Raw genomic sequence first — 13,988 nt, forward strand, 5'->3', positions numbered from 1 at the left:
TATTTAGGTCAAGTTGTTTATGCTCAAAGATTTTTTTTTTTTTGCTCTTATTTTAGTAGTTTAGGAGGCAGATTAAAAGCAAAAAAAATAAGTTATATATTGTAAGATAATATACGAAGACAGTGATAAAGGTGGTAAGAAAATAGGTAAGAATTTCATGACATGTCTAGATCTTGATTTTTAACTAAGATGCAAGGCAGAACAAATTCTGATCCCTGGAAAGAAATGTGACTAAATATTCAGAATTTGATGAGGTGATAGGCAACCTCCTGTCTCTCTCTTTCTATCCATGTCACATTTGGCAGTGGCTATTTGTTCGTTAATTTGTATTTTGACTTCATTTGCTTTAGATCAGGTTCCTAACTTCAAGACTTGATCAATATAATAATTATTTTCTTTCATCTTTCTGGAGTTGAGCTCATAATGTTACAGCTATTTTAAAATATACCTCAAAGCTTTTCTTGGTGTATAAGTAGGGCTGGTGAATTTTTTTGGTTAAGGGCAGATAGTAAATATTTTAGGCTTTGGAGATCAGATACAGTTTCCGTCTTGAGCATTCAGTTCAGCCAATGGAGTGTGGAAACAGCCATAGGAAATATACAAATGAATGCATGTGGCTGTGTTCCAGTAAAACTTTATTTGCAAAAAAGTGGCAGGTCAGATTTGGCCTGAGAGTCATAGTTTGCTGATCTTTGGCCCAAAGCCATGTTTCTCAAACAGGAAGTTCATCGCATATTCTTGGAGTCCTTGTGTTCTCTTAAGGAATTGAAATGTCATATATTGATTTGAATGGCAATTTAAAAAGCACATACAGATGTTTTCCATGTTTTTGATGACTGCCTCATAAATTAATACTCTACATGATTTCTGTGCTAGTGGTTGTATTTTGTGGTAAAGTAGTAATACTTTAATTTCTCCAAACAGTTGCAAAAAGGACAGAAAAAAATTCAATATATAAACAACATGTTTGGATCAGATGAGGGCTAAATGGCTTCCTAATTTACTGTCTGGAAAAAAGTATCACAGTAACTGGAATAGAGAAAAGTATTAACAACTGAATAATCACAGTTCACACTGTGTGCTCAAATAAATATGTACATAGATCTACAAGTATATGTTTTCATAGCTATAAGTTCTGTTTATGTTGTTAGTAGTAATTTTGTTTGTGAAAAATTAATTTTCCTTATTGCATTAATGCTAATTTGAATCTTATTGGTTTGTAGTTTTATTTCTATTTTTAGATTTTATTGTTGTCCATAAAGCATAAAGTAGTTCAAGAAAAATTAATCTATAAGAAAAAAGTCAAACCCTGCAGTCCAGTACTCAAGGTTCTGAACATGTGTTCTTGCATCTCATCACTTTTCTCCATGAATACTCTGCAACAGCCCCACAGAACTGCTCGTCATGCCTGAACATGCTTTATGCTTTCTCACCTGTGTGTTTGTGCATTTTGTTACCCACATTAACAATCTCGGTTATAAAGTCTTAAGCCTGATTCCATGACTGAAACCCTTTCAGCCACCTCTTGCTCAGAAAGATCTTATCTGTTAGAACTTATTTCATATTTCACCCATCTGGCTATTAATTGGGGCTTCCCAGGTGGTGTTAGTGGTAAAGAACCCGCCTGCTAGTGCAGGAGATGGAAGAGGCATGGGTACGATCCCTGGGTTGGGAAGATCCTCTGGAGGAGGGCATGGCAGCCCACTCCAGTTTATGCCTAATACCATAACATCTACTATGTGTTTTTTTTTAACTCATATTATTACCTAGTTTGGAAGTACCTGCCTTATTTTCTCAACTAGGTGTTGGGCATTGTGAGAACAAAACAGACTTCTTATTTCTCTTGGTAATAAACACTGCCTTGCTGAACAGACCACTAACCCAGGACACTTGTCCACACAAGAAGTATGCAAGGTTATGGTCCACTTGTTGCAGACAGATTCTCTCTCTGAGTATTCTAACCCTTCTTGGAAAGCGAATATTGCAGATCCCATACTGTACCTTGATGACTTTCAAAATGCCTTCGTTGGTTTGTGGGTCTGTTTGAATATCAAACCAATTCCCATCATTTCCAGAGAGAATTAAATATTTTGCCAACCAGTTGTCAGTGCCTTCTTCGTCGAGATCAATTGCTTGAAATCGGATCAGTTCCGAACTTAAACAGTTCTCTTCAATACTCGCTGAGTACTGAAATGGCATAGATCAATTTTATAATCAATAAATTTTCAAAAGGAAAGAGATTGACTTATCATAATTCTTATTTGAAATACTAACAACAGATTATGCCAATGATTTTTGTGTCAGCCATCTGTCCTATCAGCAATATAAGAATAAAATGATTACAGGATAATAAAACTGGTTTTCTTGTGCTGCAGGTGCAATCAAGGTCAAACAGGAACTTCGTTTTATTTTTCTTGCTTATTTTAAATTTTTCTTAAGTTAGTTCTTCCTTTTATGTAAAGGGCAAGATGGTAATTATATTAGACTTTGTGGACCAGGGAGTTTGTGTCAGTTACTCATCTCTGCTGTTGTTAAGATCTAAGCAGCCACGGACAACACAGGACAGTTGTGGCCTAATAAAACTTTTTAATTTTAACCAAAATAGGCAGTGAGCCAGGTTCAGCCCTACTGTTTTCAATTGTGTGGCTCTTTATGAATATGGAAGTTGGAATGTTTGGGACTTTTCTGGAATTGATTCAGCAAATCATCAGGCATAGAAAAATACATCAACATTGTTACATGATTCCCAGAGTTATGTTCATAAATTTCTACAATTCTGTGAGTAGAGAGTATGGAGGAGATATGCTGTCAAAGAAGAGATTTACACAGAATAGTGAAACAGGCAAATTTACTATTCAGTGAAAGTGAAAGTCGCTCAGTCGTGTCCAACTCTTTGCGATCCCATGGACTATACAGTCCATGGAATTCTCCAGGCCAGAATACTGGAGTGAGTAGCCATTACCTTCTCCAGGGGATCTTCCCAACCCAAGGATCAAAGCCAGGTCTCTCGCATTGCAGGCAGATTCTTTACCAGCTATCACCAGGGAAGCCCCCAAGAATACTGGAGTGGGTAGCCTATTCCTTCTCTAGCAGATCTTGTATGTGATTATATGTAAGAAGTTCCAAAGTTTATACAGCGAGAAAGTTGAGTACATCTATACATGTCATAACCCCAGTGGACAGAGGAGCCTGGTGGGCTACAGTCCATGGGGTTGCCAAGAGTTGGACATGACATAGCACAGCACAGCAGCATACATGTCATAGAACCAGGTTCACAAACCAGCAGGAAAGTAGATCTATTATTGACACTTATGGGGGAAAAAAGGAGTAGAAGAGTAACAACTTACCGAAGTTTTCTCCAAAGTGGGGAAATTATCATTGACGTCTAAAACCTTGATTCTGCAGTCACACTCTGAAGACAGTCCATCCGTAGCTCCATCCCGATCTGAGCCCCTCACGAGGAGGTTATACATGCTGTGTTGCTTAAGATGAAAGAGAATTTTAAGACTTTGACCTTGTTTGGAATACAATCCAACACATTCTGATTATTCCATTTTTCTTTTATAATTTTCTGTCATCTTTTAATACAGTATTTTTTTCTTTTCATCATTTTCATTGAAAAGTAATGGCTGGACTCTTTTTACTCTTCTCCTTTACACGAAAAAGGCATGGGCACACACGCATCATTTCATCTTTGTCTCGTCAAAACTGAATTCCTTATTTTTAAAAGTTCATTCACAGCAGGCTTTACCTCTCTGTCGAGGAGGTTGGACGTCGTGCACACTTCTCCAGTGTACCTGTTCATGATGAACATCGGTGAGCCCGCCGGCTCCTGAGACACAATCTTATAGGCAATTTTAGAATTCAGATGATTGTCTTCGTCTGCGTCTGTGGCACTTAACTTTACCACCAGGGTGTCTAGAAATGAAGACGGAGGCGAAGAAGGTTTGGGAGTCTGTTAGAATCAATTCTGCAAATCATCAGGCATAGGAAGAAAGAGTAGTCTGCCTTCTCCTGAATTCTCTTGTTCTAATTTTCCATGAGAATATAGTACCATGACTTTCCACTTCACTGCTGATTACAAAAATAATGGTGGTTTCCTTCTATAAAATCCTTTACCATTTATAAAGTACTTATACTCCTTAAAAGATGGCAAATTAGCAAAATATAGGAATCTTTTTAAAAAATAAATAATCTTTGATTTAAAATGTACTTATTGGTTTATTTAAAGTGACAACAATAAACTCATTATGTTTACATAAGTCACATTTTTTTTAATAAAAAATGAACTATATCACAATGGAATTTAGTGACATGGTTGGCATTGTCTCACATTTCTGCAAATGTATTTTTAAAAAAAACTTTAAAAATTGTTTAATACCATTTTTAAAAATTACTTTCCATTTTCAAATACAAATTTGGCTTTTTCTGATACTGAAATTGCCTGTATTGCAATCTACTAAAGCTTTTAACCAAGACAAATAGATGGTGTAACACAGTGAAGGCGTGTCACTTTGCTTACTTGCGTCGCTGTTTTCTTCAATGCTGGCTGTGTACACATTTTGTGTAAAGACTGGGGGGTTATCATTTATGTCCATAACTTTGACCCGAAGCTCAAGAGGCCTTTCTAAGTCTTCACCCCGTGAATTCAGAGCTCGGCAATAAATCTGTGGAAAGTTGGGGGAAAAAAAACCAAAACACTGTTTTCACCAAAGGAAGTTAAGCAAGAGCCTGAAAATATATTAGGTAGTGTGCAAAGCAACAATTTCCCCAGTAAATTCAGACTGTATTACAATCTAGTGATTTAAATTTTATCAAGATATTTTGATCACATACGTAATGTAACACATGAGAGAATCCTGAACTGTAAATTTATATTTCATACTCTTTTCATCTATTCAAGTCATTTATTTGATTTCAGTTTACTGTGTTTTATCAAAAGTAAGCATTAGTCTTGAGATGATATTTTTTGAAGAAAAAAAATATGCGTAATTCAGAGCACACTTACCAAGAAAAGTGGTGTTATCTCTCGGTCCACCACTGAAGTGATGTTAATTTCCCCCGTCCGAGGGTTAATGGTGAACACTCCATAGGGCGGTCGATCGATTCCTGCCCCAGAGATGCGGTATGTAATCTTCTGGTTCACTTCACAGTCTGATCGAATCTATGAAGAAAATGGCCAGAAGTGTGGTTTAATTTAGAGCAGGTCATAATCTGTGGAGTTAGTGGACTGAGAAGGGAATGGGCTTTGTAGTCAGGTGGGCTTTGAACCAAAACCTGGAGCTGAGAGGGTAACAGGCAGGAAGGCCAGGGGTCTCCAAATAGAGGAAATAGCCTGCAAGTGTCAGACATTTTTATCTCTCTTAAGCGGCAGGAGGAAACAAACTAGCAATATTTTTTCCTTCTCTATACAAATTTAAAGGGAGGTTTCTCTTAAAATACTGTGTTGCCATAATGACACCCGGTTTCGCCTGAAGTTAGCTATTCTCGAGCCTAGAGATAACCAATGCCTTTTTCTTATGAAAATGTTCGTCTTAAGCTATGCTAACGTACTATGCCTTTACCCCAAACTCTGTCTCCAAGTCGGTTCCGCCTCTTGGCCCAGAACCTACTTGACAAACCAGTATGGATATTGTTCCCCTAATCTATGTAAATGAAACTATTTGTATGGTGGTCTGCCCTTCTTCAAGATTCAAGTTAATCATTTTATGGCCCAGGATAAACCATTTGGTGCCAAGATTATCCCAAAATGCATCTTATGGGTGAGGGGCCTGGTGCCATTCTGAATTTTAAGACATTCCTTTCTTTCATTAACAGACTGCTAGTGACTATATAACATCCAGCTAAAGACTAGCAGGGGGGTACTCTTTCTGCCCCCTTCTGATGCCTATGTTAGAAGCTTTCTCTATCTCCTTTATACTTCAATAAAACTTTATTACACAAAAGCTCTGAGCGATCAAGCCTCGTCTCTGGCCCCGGATTGAATTCTTCTCCTCCGGGGGCCAAGAATCCTGGTGTATTCGCGTGATTCAACAACAACCTTTCAGAGCCATGACTTATACCTGTGTAACTTTGGAAAATTTACTTAGCTTTGCCAAGCACCAGCCGATAATGAGATATTAATAATACCACCTATACCCTGCTGCTGCTGCTGCTGCTAAGTCGCTTCAGTCGTGTCCGATTCTGTGCGACCCCATAGACAGCAGCCCACCAGGCTCCCTCATCCCTGGGATTCTCCAGGCAAGAACACTGGAGTGGGTTGCCATTTCTTTCTCCAATGCAGGAAAGTGAAAGGTGAAAGAGAAGTCGCTCAGTCGTGTCCGACTCTGTGCAACCCCGTGGACCGCAGCCCACCAGGCTCCTCTGTCCATGGGATTTCCCAGGCAAGAGTACTGGAGTGGGGTGCCATTGCCTTCTCCGGCCTATACCCTAGGTTTGCTAATACCACCTATACCCTAGGTTTGCTATGGTGATTGTATGAGGTGGCATATAGTCACCTCACCCCACCTCACTTCACCCCAGTTCCTGGCATATGACACTTATGTGCTTGATGCTACTACATTTGTTATTATGAAAATATTCTTCAATTCTCTGGTTCTCTTTGCTACTGAAGAAAGAATTCGAGAGAAGAAAGCACCATCTTTACTGTTCTTTAAAAAGGTGTTTCACTGTCTAGACTTTAGTTAGAGATTTAATCAAAATTACCAATAAATTAGGAAAGCCGGAAGAGAAATACAGTGTTTAGTGGTATTGGCAATAATTTTATCATTTGAAACCTACTGTATCACCAATTTGCCAAACAAATTTTGTGACAAATATTTTGCCATATAGGTTTTGAGTAGTTTTGTATATGCTGTTCATAAATTTAAACAAAGATATTTCAATTTTGAAATCTCACCTGTATATTGAAGATGTGAACACTCAGTAAGATACTAAGATTTGTTGCCCAAATATCCACACTTAAACAATGACAGCTGAAAATACAACTTGGATTAGCTCCCCTTAATCCAAAGATCTTATTTATATAAATGAAAATCCAGGAAATCCCCCAAATGTGAATAAAAAGAGAAGAAAAGGAAATGGCAACCCACTCCAGTATTCTTGCCTGGGAAATCTCATGGACAGAGGAGCCTGGGTGACTACAGTCCATGCGGTCACAAAGAGCCGGACACGACTGAGCGACTGGCACACAATATGCCATACAAATGGGATAACAGAAAGCTATAACTGTGAGTTGAATGGAAACAGTAACAATTTAAAGCTTTCCAAAAATTTCTAAGAATTTGAAAACTTCTGACAGAAAATAATCTCTTTTCTTGAGGTGAGGTTACATCTTTAATATCAGTGGGATGCTTATTATATATGTAAAGCTTTCTATATACATTTAAGCTATGCATATATGTAATACTTTAAGGAGAGAATTCTGGTAGATCACTGTACTGTTGATTTCAGCATGAGGGCAGGGCCAAGATGTCCAGAAAGAGCTAGTGAGGCTGTTAATGCGGGTCCCCTCCTTCACGAATCAATTTATTATATATTCTTTTCTTCACTCTCCTTCCTTACTGATTGCCAGTGTTTAGAGTACTTTTTAAGACTCTTCTAATTTCTGAATGTAGGAATCTAGTGGAAATTTGTGACCCTGTCCTGACTCTCTTGGAAGGGATTAATCAATACTGTAAACTTTCCCAGGTGGTGCTGGCAGTAAAGAACCTGTCTGCCAATGCAGGAGACTCAAGAGATGTGGGTTCAATCCGTGGGTCAGGAAGATCCTCTGGAGAAGGAAATGGCAACCCACTCCAGTATTCTTGCCTGGGAAATCCCATGGACAGAGGAGCCTGGCAGGCTCCAGCACATAGGGTCACAGTGTCAGACACGACGGAAGCGACTTCACACAGGAATCCAATGGAAACTTTTTTCACTATCCTGACTCTCTTGGAGGGAATTAATCAATACTGTAAACCTTTGATTTTGTAATATAAGACTACTGCATACATCATGCATACCCTTCCTATTATGTAGACATGTGAGTACACAGAATGCAAACCAACAAATAAAGCTCAGTTGTGCAGGAGATCCAGATCTCCCCGCATCACTCAGGAACCCTCTGCTCTGTATTATCAGCTTCCAGAATGTGATATTCAAAACAATGTCTCAACAATGCAAACAAATTACTCCATATCACCCATCTTCCTAAGTCACTATGGTGTCCTGGAGGCTGCAAGTCCTCAACATGTCTGGGGCCTTTCCTGCCCTGCAGAAGCCTTTGTTATCAGCACAGCCTCCTCCTGTTTGTTTCATCACTTACTCTGGCAATCGGATTCCTCTTGGAGTTATCTTCTCCTTCTCGACAGGCTGCAGCAAACTTGATCCACTCCCGCTTCTGTCTTCTGACCGTTTGCCATTTTGCGGTGCCATTTTCCGCATCCAATTCCTTCACCTTAAGCAAAAAACATTCCCATTTTGCACAGTGTTAGAGCAGTTTTACTCAGTAAGGACATTTATTCAACACTGTAAGGTGCACCCAGAGGAAGCAACAGTATTGAATTTGAGAAACAAAGAAAGTATTAACTATTTTACAACTCTGGATGGACATAGCCTGGTCACCTTGACTTAGCAACTTCCCTTGGAATTCTCTCTTTCTAACTATAGGATTCTAGTGAAACAAATTTTCTTAGCTGTGTATAGAGCGTATAGTATGTTCTAATGGGTAACAGGTGTGGCTTTTCTTTCCTCAACCTGTCCTCGCCAGGTTAGGAGTCCTGCCCACCTCACCCTTCACTCTGCTGTGACCAGGTTTCCTGGTCTCCAGAGTGTAAAAACTGCAGTGTTCCATGTGAGTATATCCCCTGAGAAAAGAGCTTTGTGCTGGTGAGTATGCTCAGCTAAGAGTGGGAAGGGATTTTTTTTCTCCTCTCTTGATAAGGACACTGCCCTGGCTAAGCATCCAAATAGATTAGTGCAGGATTAGAGGGATATTTTAGCTGAGTTAATGGTACCTGCAGTAATCCCATGGATGTCTAGATGGCTTCTTAGAGTTGTCTGTTTGTATCTCTGCTTGCTATATGTTTTTCTCTTTGTAGTCTTATGTTGCTATTGTCGGAGGATATTTAAGAATTTTACAGTTAAAGAATTTTTGAGCCTCAAAAGGGAGACTCAAAGGGAGGCTCAAAAGGGAGGGGACATATGTATAGTACCAACAGTTCATGTTGATGTATGGCAGAAACCAACACAATATCATAAAACAATTATCCTTCAATTAAAAATAAATAAAGAAGAAAAGAATTTAGAAATATTACTACCTGTATGTTTGTATACATGTGTACTTATGTGTGGAGATTTTTAGCAGTAACGCCTAATATATTTATAAAGATGTGGATAAGTGTGTTTGCTTTAATCAAAGCTTTATTTAATTCCCACTTTGGGGAAAGAATTCAATGAATGGAATTTATCCTTTCAAGAATCAAAGAATTTTTCATTTTCCCCCCATTTTGATGCAACTTCCACTTGATACAAATGTTCCCCTGTTTGCAACAGAGATTTGAAAACTAATTTTATTTTTTTCAAAGGTTTGAGATCATCATAATGGAAGTTTAACTACTGAAATAAAGTCCTGCTGGAGATGGAGGACAGTAGCTTTATATCCTGAGTCCTGCTCTAAGAATCTGCACCAGATTCTCTGTTGTTTTATTTAGTTGTGATTACATATTTTTTACTTTTGTACCTTTTACTCATCAATTTACTGTCAGTTGTCCTCTTGCTGATGTAACTGTCGAAAAATCCTCTTCCCACTCTAATATGTAGTTTTGCTTCTTTTTCTTTGATTTAGGTTGGAAAATGTATAGATAATATAGTTTGATAAATAGGAATTACTACACTGAGCTGTCACAAACCATGGCTAAATGCATGGCTATTGGGGAATATAGGTTTTACGATTGCTATTTCAATGTGGAAGAAGTTCTTTCTTTTATCTTTTATCTCAACTATTATGGTTTCTGATTTTTGATATATGATGCATTACAAAATTCAGTTTTCTTTTGTTTTTAAATTGAAAAATAGTTTTGTTATACATTACCTCAACAACAAATTCACTGTTTACTTCCAGCACCACCTGTTACAGAAGGTAAAATATAAGCATAAATTTTCATAATTTAAAGGAAGCAGTACCAGAAAAGCATTGACAGTGTTTTTATTAACTCATTTGTTAAATACTATTTTGTTAATAATATGGAATAAACATGGGTGATGCAACATACAGGCTTCTGCCCTCTAAAGGCTTAACTTTTAGGGAAGACAAAATTTTAACTTAAAGCAAGGCAGGTTAGGATACATGCTTCAACATGGATACTGATGGGCTCAGTGAAAGGACAGAGTGGACCACTCAAGTTATCAAGGTGAATCCTGGGAAAGATTCATAGGAGAGGAGGCGATTGAAAAGGGTCTGCAGGATGAACCTGCTTTGATAAGAGGAATTGATGGGGAAGAACACTTTCGCAAGAGGAAAACACAAGTACAGTTGTAAAGGCACTGTTTTAGAGGATGTTCTGGAAATGGTAAATAATATTCAGTCAGTTCAGTGCAGTAGCTCAGTCATGTCCGACTCTTTGCGACCCCATGAACTGCAGCATGCCAGGCCTCCCTGTCCATCACCAACTCCTGGAGTCTACCCAAACCCTTGTCTATTGAGTCAGTGATGCCATCCGACCCTCATCCTCTATCGTCCCCTTCTCCTCCTGCCCTCAATCTTTCCCAAGATCAGGGTCTTTTCAAATGAGTCAGCTCTTCACATTAGGTGGCCAAAGTATTGGAGTTTCAGCTTCAACATCAGTCCTTCTAATGTACACCCAGGACTGATCTCCTTTAGGATGGACTGGTTGGATCTCCTTGCAGTCCAAGGGACTCAAGGAATTAGAGGAAATGATGAGGAGGGATGGGTGACAAGGCTTAGATGTGAGCTTGGAGCCAGATCATGAAGTTTTATACTCCAGACTCAAGAGTCTAGACTTTATTGGGTAAGAGATTGGGAGTGACCAGAACATGATTTTTAAAGCATGTCATTGATACAAAGAGGAGATTACAAGGAGAAAGCACTTGAAGTTGACACCCTTAGATAGCAGTTGCTTAGGTAAGACATAGAAAATGAACATCGGTGCTAAGGTGGCACTGGGAAGGGGAGAGGATGGACGCTTGTGGGCTGTGGGGCAGGAGAGAGGAAGAGTCACGTGATTCTGGTGACGTGAGCGAGGCTTTCTTGGAGAATTGAGGTACTATTATAGAAAAAAAATTCAGCAGCAGATTATCACTGCAGGGAAATGGTGACCTAAGTTTGTTTTATTTGTTTGCAATGGGTTTCTGAAACTTGGATTAGATATAAAAGCTGTATATGTGTATGTGCTCAGTCGCGTCCGACTCTTTGCAGCCCCATGGACTGTAGCCCACCAAATTCCTCTGTCCGTGGGATTCTCCAGGCAAAAGTACTGGAATGGGTAGCTGTTCCCTTCTCCAGGGAATCTTCCCAACCCAGGGATCAAACCCACATCTCTTGAATCTCCTGAATTGGCAAGCAGATTCTTTACCAAGTATGCCACCTGTACAAGTAGAATTTATCCAAACAGGAGTGCTGTTTAAAGTTGAAGGAAATGAGGCTATGACTTTAAACAGTTTAAGATAAAAGAAGTAGGCAGGGATTGGATTCTAATGGGAACTGCTTGTGCAGAGTTCAGAAGGAAGACGTCTGAAAACAGAGGGCACCCAGAGACTAATAGAAAAGAGAGGTCAAGGGATCAGGGCTGTGGGTGTATAGCAGATTCTGTTAGTGTGAGGATGCTAAGAAGGGGTAGGGGTTATGGTCCTTGCGGTGGAGGGTTGGAGAGGATGTGTAGTTCAGAAAGGAAAAGAAGTTGGGTAAGTAGGTGAAGGAGAAGTAGCCAAAGAGCAGGCAGAGTGAGTGGACTGGAGTGACAAGTTAGACAAAGAGGGGATCTTTAGTGGTTTACATGCCATAACAAGGACAAGGAAAATGGGGATGGGGACATTGGGGATCTAAAGTAGTCAGGCTTTGCTAACTTTTCCCAGGGGCGTAAATCAAATTACAGGAGTCAAGAAATAAGTTATTTAGACAAATGGAAATAACAATTATAGATTACATTTTCAAGTTCAGAGATTTTTAAAGTGTGAGATGCAGTGGGGATTTAACTAGATCAAGGCATATTTTGGGACACCATGATAAAATATATAGTCTACAGGGAGAGGAAATGGGATTGTGGAGAAAGAGTGATAGGAAGAGAAAGGAAATGGAGGAGGAGAAGAGGGAAGAAATCAAAGAGTAGTTACGACTGTGATTGAGAAAATTTAGTTGTTCTGTAGTCACTCAGTTGTGTCCAGCTGTTTGAGACACCATGGACTGCAGCCTTCCAGGCTCCTCTGTTCATGGGATTTCCGAGGCAAGAATACTTGAGTGAGTTGCCATTCCCTTCTCCATAGGATCTTTCCAACCCAGGGATAGAACTCATGTCTGCTGCTCTGGCAGTTGGACTGTTTACCACTGAGCCACCAGGGAAGCCTTGATTGAGAGAATAGGAATGGCTGAATCAGAGCTGTGGGTGAAAGAGACCAGATACGAGGAAGACTGTTTCTTCTTTTGAAACAGAAGATCAAAAGAATACAATGAAGAGAGAAAATCATTTGGAGATGTAATTGGAGGAAAATTACACACATACCTACTCCATAGTTCTGAACAGTTGGAGTGAGCAGGCATGGGGAGGGCTCCATGAGACTGTCAGAGACCTCTGGAATCTGCCAGAGGGGAGGTGACAGGAAGCCAGCCCAACAGCCCAAGTCAGAGAGGAGCCGTCGGCCCACCTAGCATTCTTGAAATGATCATTCCCTCATTGTGCATTTGTTCTGTGCCTTTTCTAGCAGTACTTGACAGTCTGGGAGTGGGTGGACAAAGAATACAAGGGCTGTCCTGGCTTTGGGGATTGTTGTCAAGAACAGAGCAGAGATGCAGGGAGGGGATCAGACACGACTATGAACTCCAGAGAGTCAGGGAACTGAGACCAGAGAGCCTGGGACTGGTGGAGTGGGGCAGAGTAGATTTTGCAGGTGTGAAATGGGGGTGTAAGAGGCAGTGTAGGGTGGGGATTTGGAATGACAGCTGAGTCCAGAGAGAGTAAAATACTGATGAGAAATTTGGCAGTAGGGCCCAGTATTTCCTTTTAACTTACTTTCTCACTCATGTGTACTTTTATTAGACATAGTAAAGTATCTAGACCTGGGAAGAAAGTTTATTATTGAACAGAAGATGGTTTTAATTGGTTGCATAAAATGTCTTATTTCATAATTAATATTGCCTTTTGGGGACTTCCCTGGTGGTCCAGTGGTTAAGAATCCACCTTCCATTGCAAAGGATGCAGGTTCGATCCCTGGTCAGGGAACTAAGATCCCACATGCTTCGGGGCAACTAAGCCACTGAGCCACAACGAAGATCCAAAGTATCGCAACTCAGACCCAACATAGCCAAATAAATAAATGAATAAATAGTTTTTTTTTTTTTTTTTAAATATTGCCTTTTGGGAGTTAGGCATTCTTTTTGTTAGAAAGATAGGTGATTCTGGAAGGTCTAAGAAAGTAAAAAAAAAAATCACACAGTATCCCACTACTTGGAAATCGCCATGGTTAATATTTGGAGAAATTCTTTCAAGATTTTTTTTTTAACACATATACAAGTTGTAATTTTTTTTTAAACAAAAAGAAATCATATTATAACATGCCATTTAATAATTTGTTTTTTGCATTGATTATTGGGGTAAAATTCCATGTCAGTGAATACACAGAGACATAGTATATTTTGAAGGTTGCCTTATGTATCACTTTAATAGATGTCTTCCATTCAGGGCATCAGGATACTAAGATAACAGAGAACTGATAGATTCTGTGATTTAGATTCCCTCTTGTCTCTCTTCTCTCCTCTGCTTCTCCTCCTTCTTTCT

At 39.4% G+C, this 13,988-nt stretch overlaps 1 protein-coding gene across 1 annotated transcript in view; it reads right to left on the reverse strand.

Moving 5' to 3' along the window:
• DSG4 (desmoglein 4) overlaps window positions 1-13,235 on the reverse strand; it is a 32,427-nt gene extending 19,192 nt beyond the window's left edge. The window contains exons 1-8 of the mRNA XM_024984579.2: window positions 13,224-13,235; window positions 10,073-10,108; window positions 8,306-8,437; window positions 5,009-5,164; window positions 4,523-4,667; window positions 3,752-3,918; window positions 3,348-3,482; window positions 2,002-2,187 (exon numbers count right to left, since the gene is read on the reverse strand). Of these exons, the coding sequence (XP_024840347.2) occupies window positions 2,002-2,187; window positions 3,348-3,482; window positions 3,752-3,918; window positions 4,523-4,667; window positions 5,009-5,164; window positions 8,306-8,437; window positions 10,073-10,108; window positions 13,224-13,235 (969 nt within the window). The remainder of the gene's footprint in view (window positions 1-2,001; window positions 2,188-3,347; window positions 3,483-3,751; window positions 3,919-4,522; window positions 4,668-5,008; window positions 5,165-8,305; window positions 8,438-10,072; window positions 10,109-13,223) is intronic.
• Window positions 13,236-13,988: the final 753 nt, after the last annotated feature.

This window comes from Bos taurus, chromosome 24, assembly GCF_002263795.3.
Source record: "Bos taurus isolate L1 Dominette 01449 registration number 42190680 breed Hereford chromosome 24, ARS-UCD2.0, whole genome shotgun sequence".
Taxonomy (NCBI): domain Eukaryota; kingdom Metazoa; phylum Chordata; class Mammalia; order Artiodactyla; family Bovidae; genus Bos; species Bos taurus.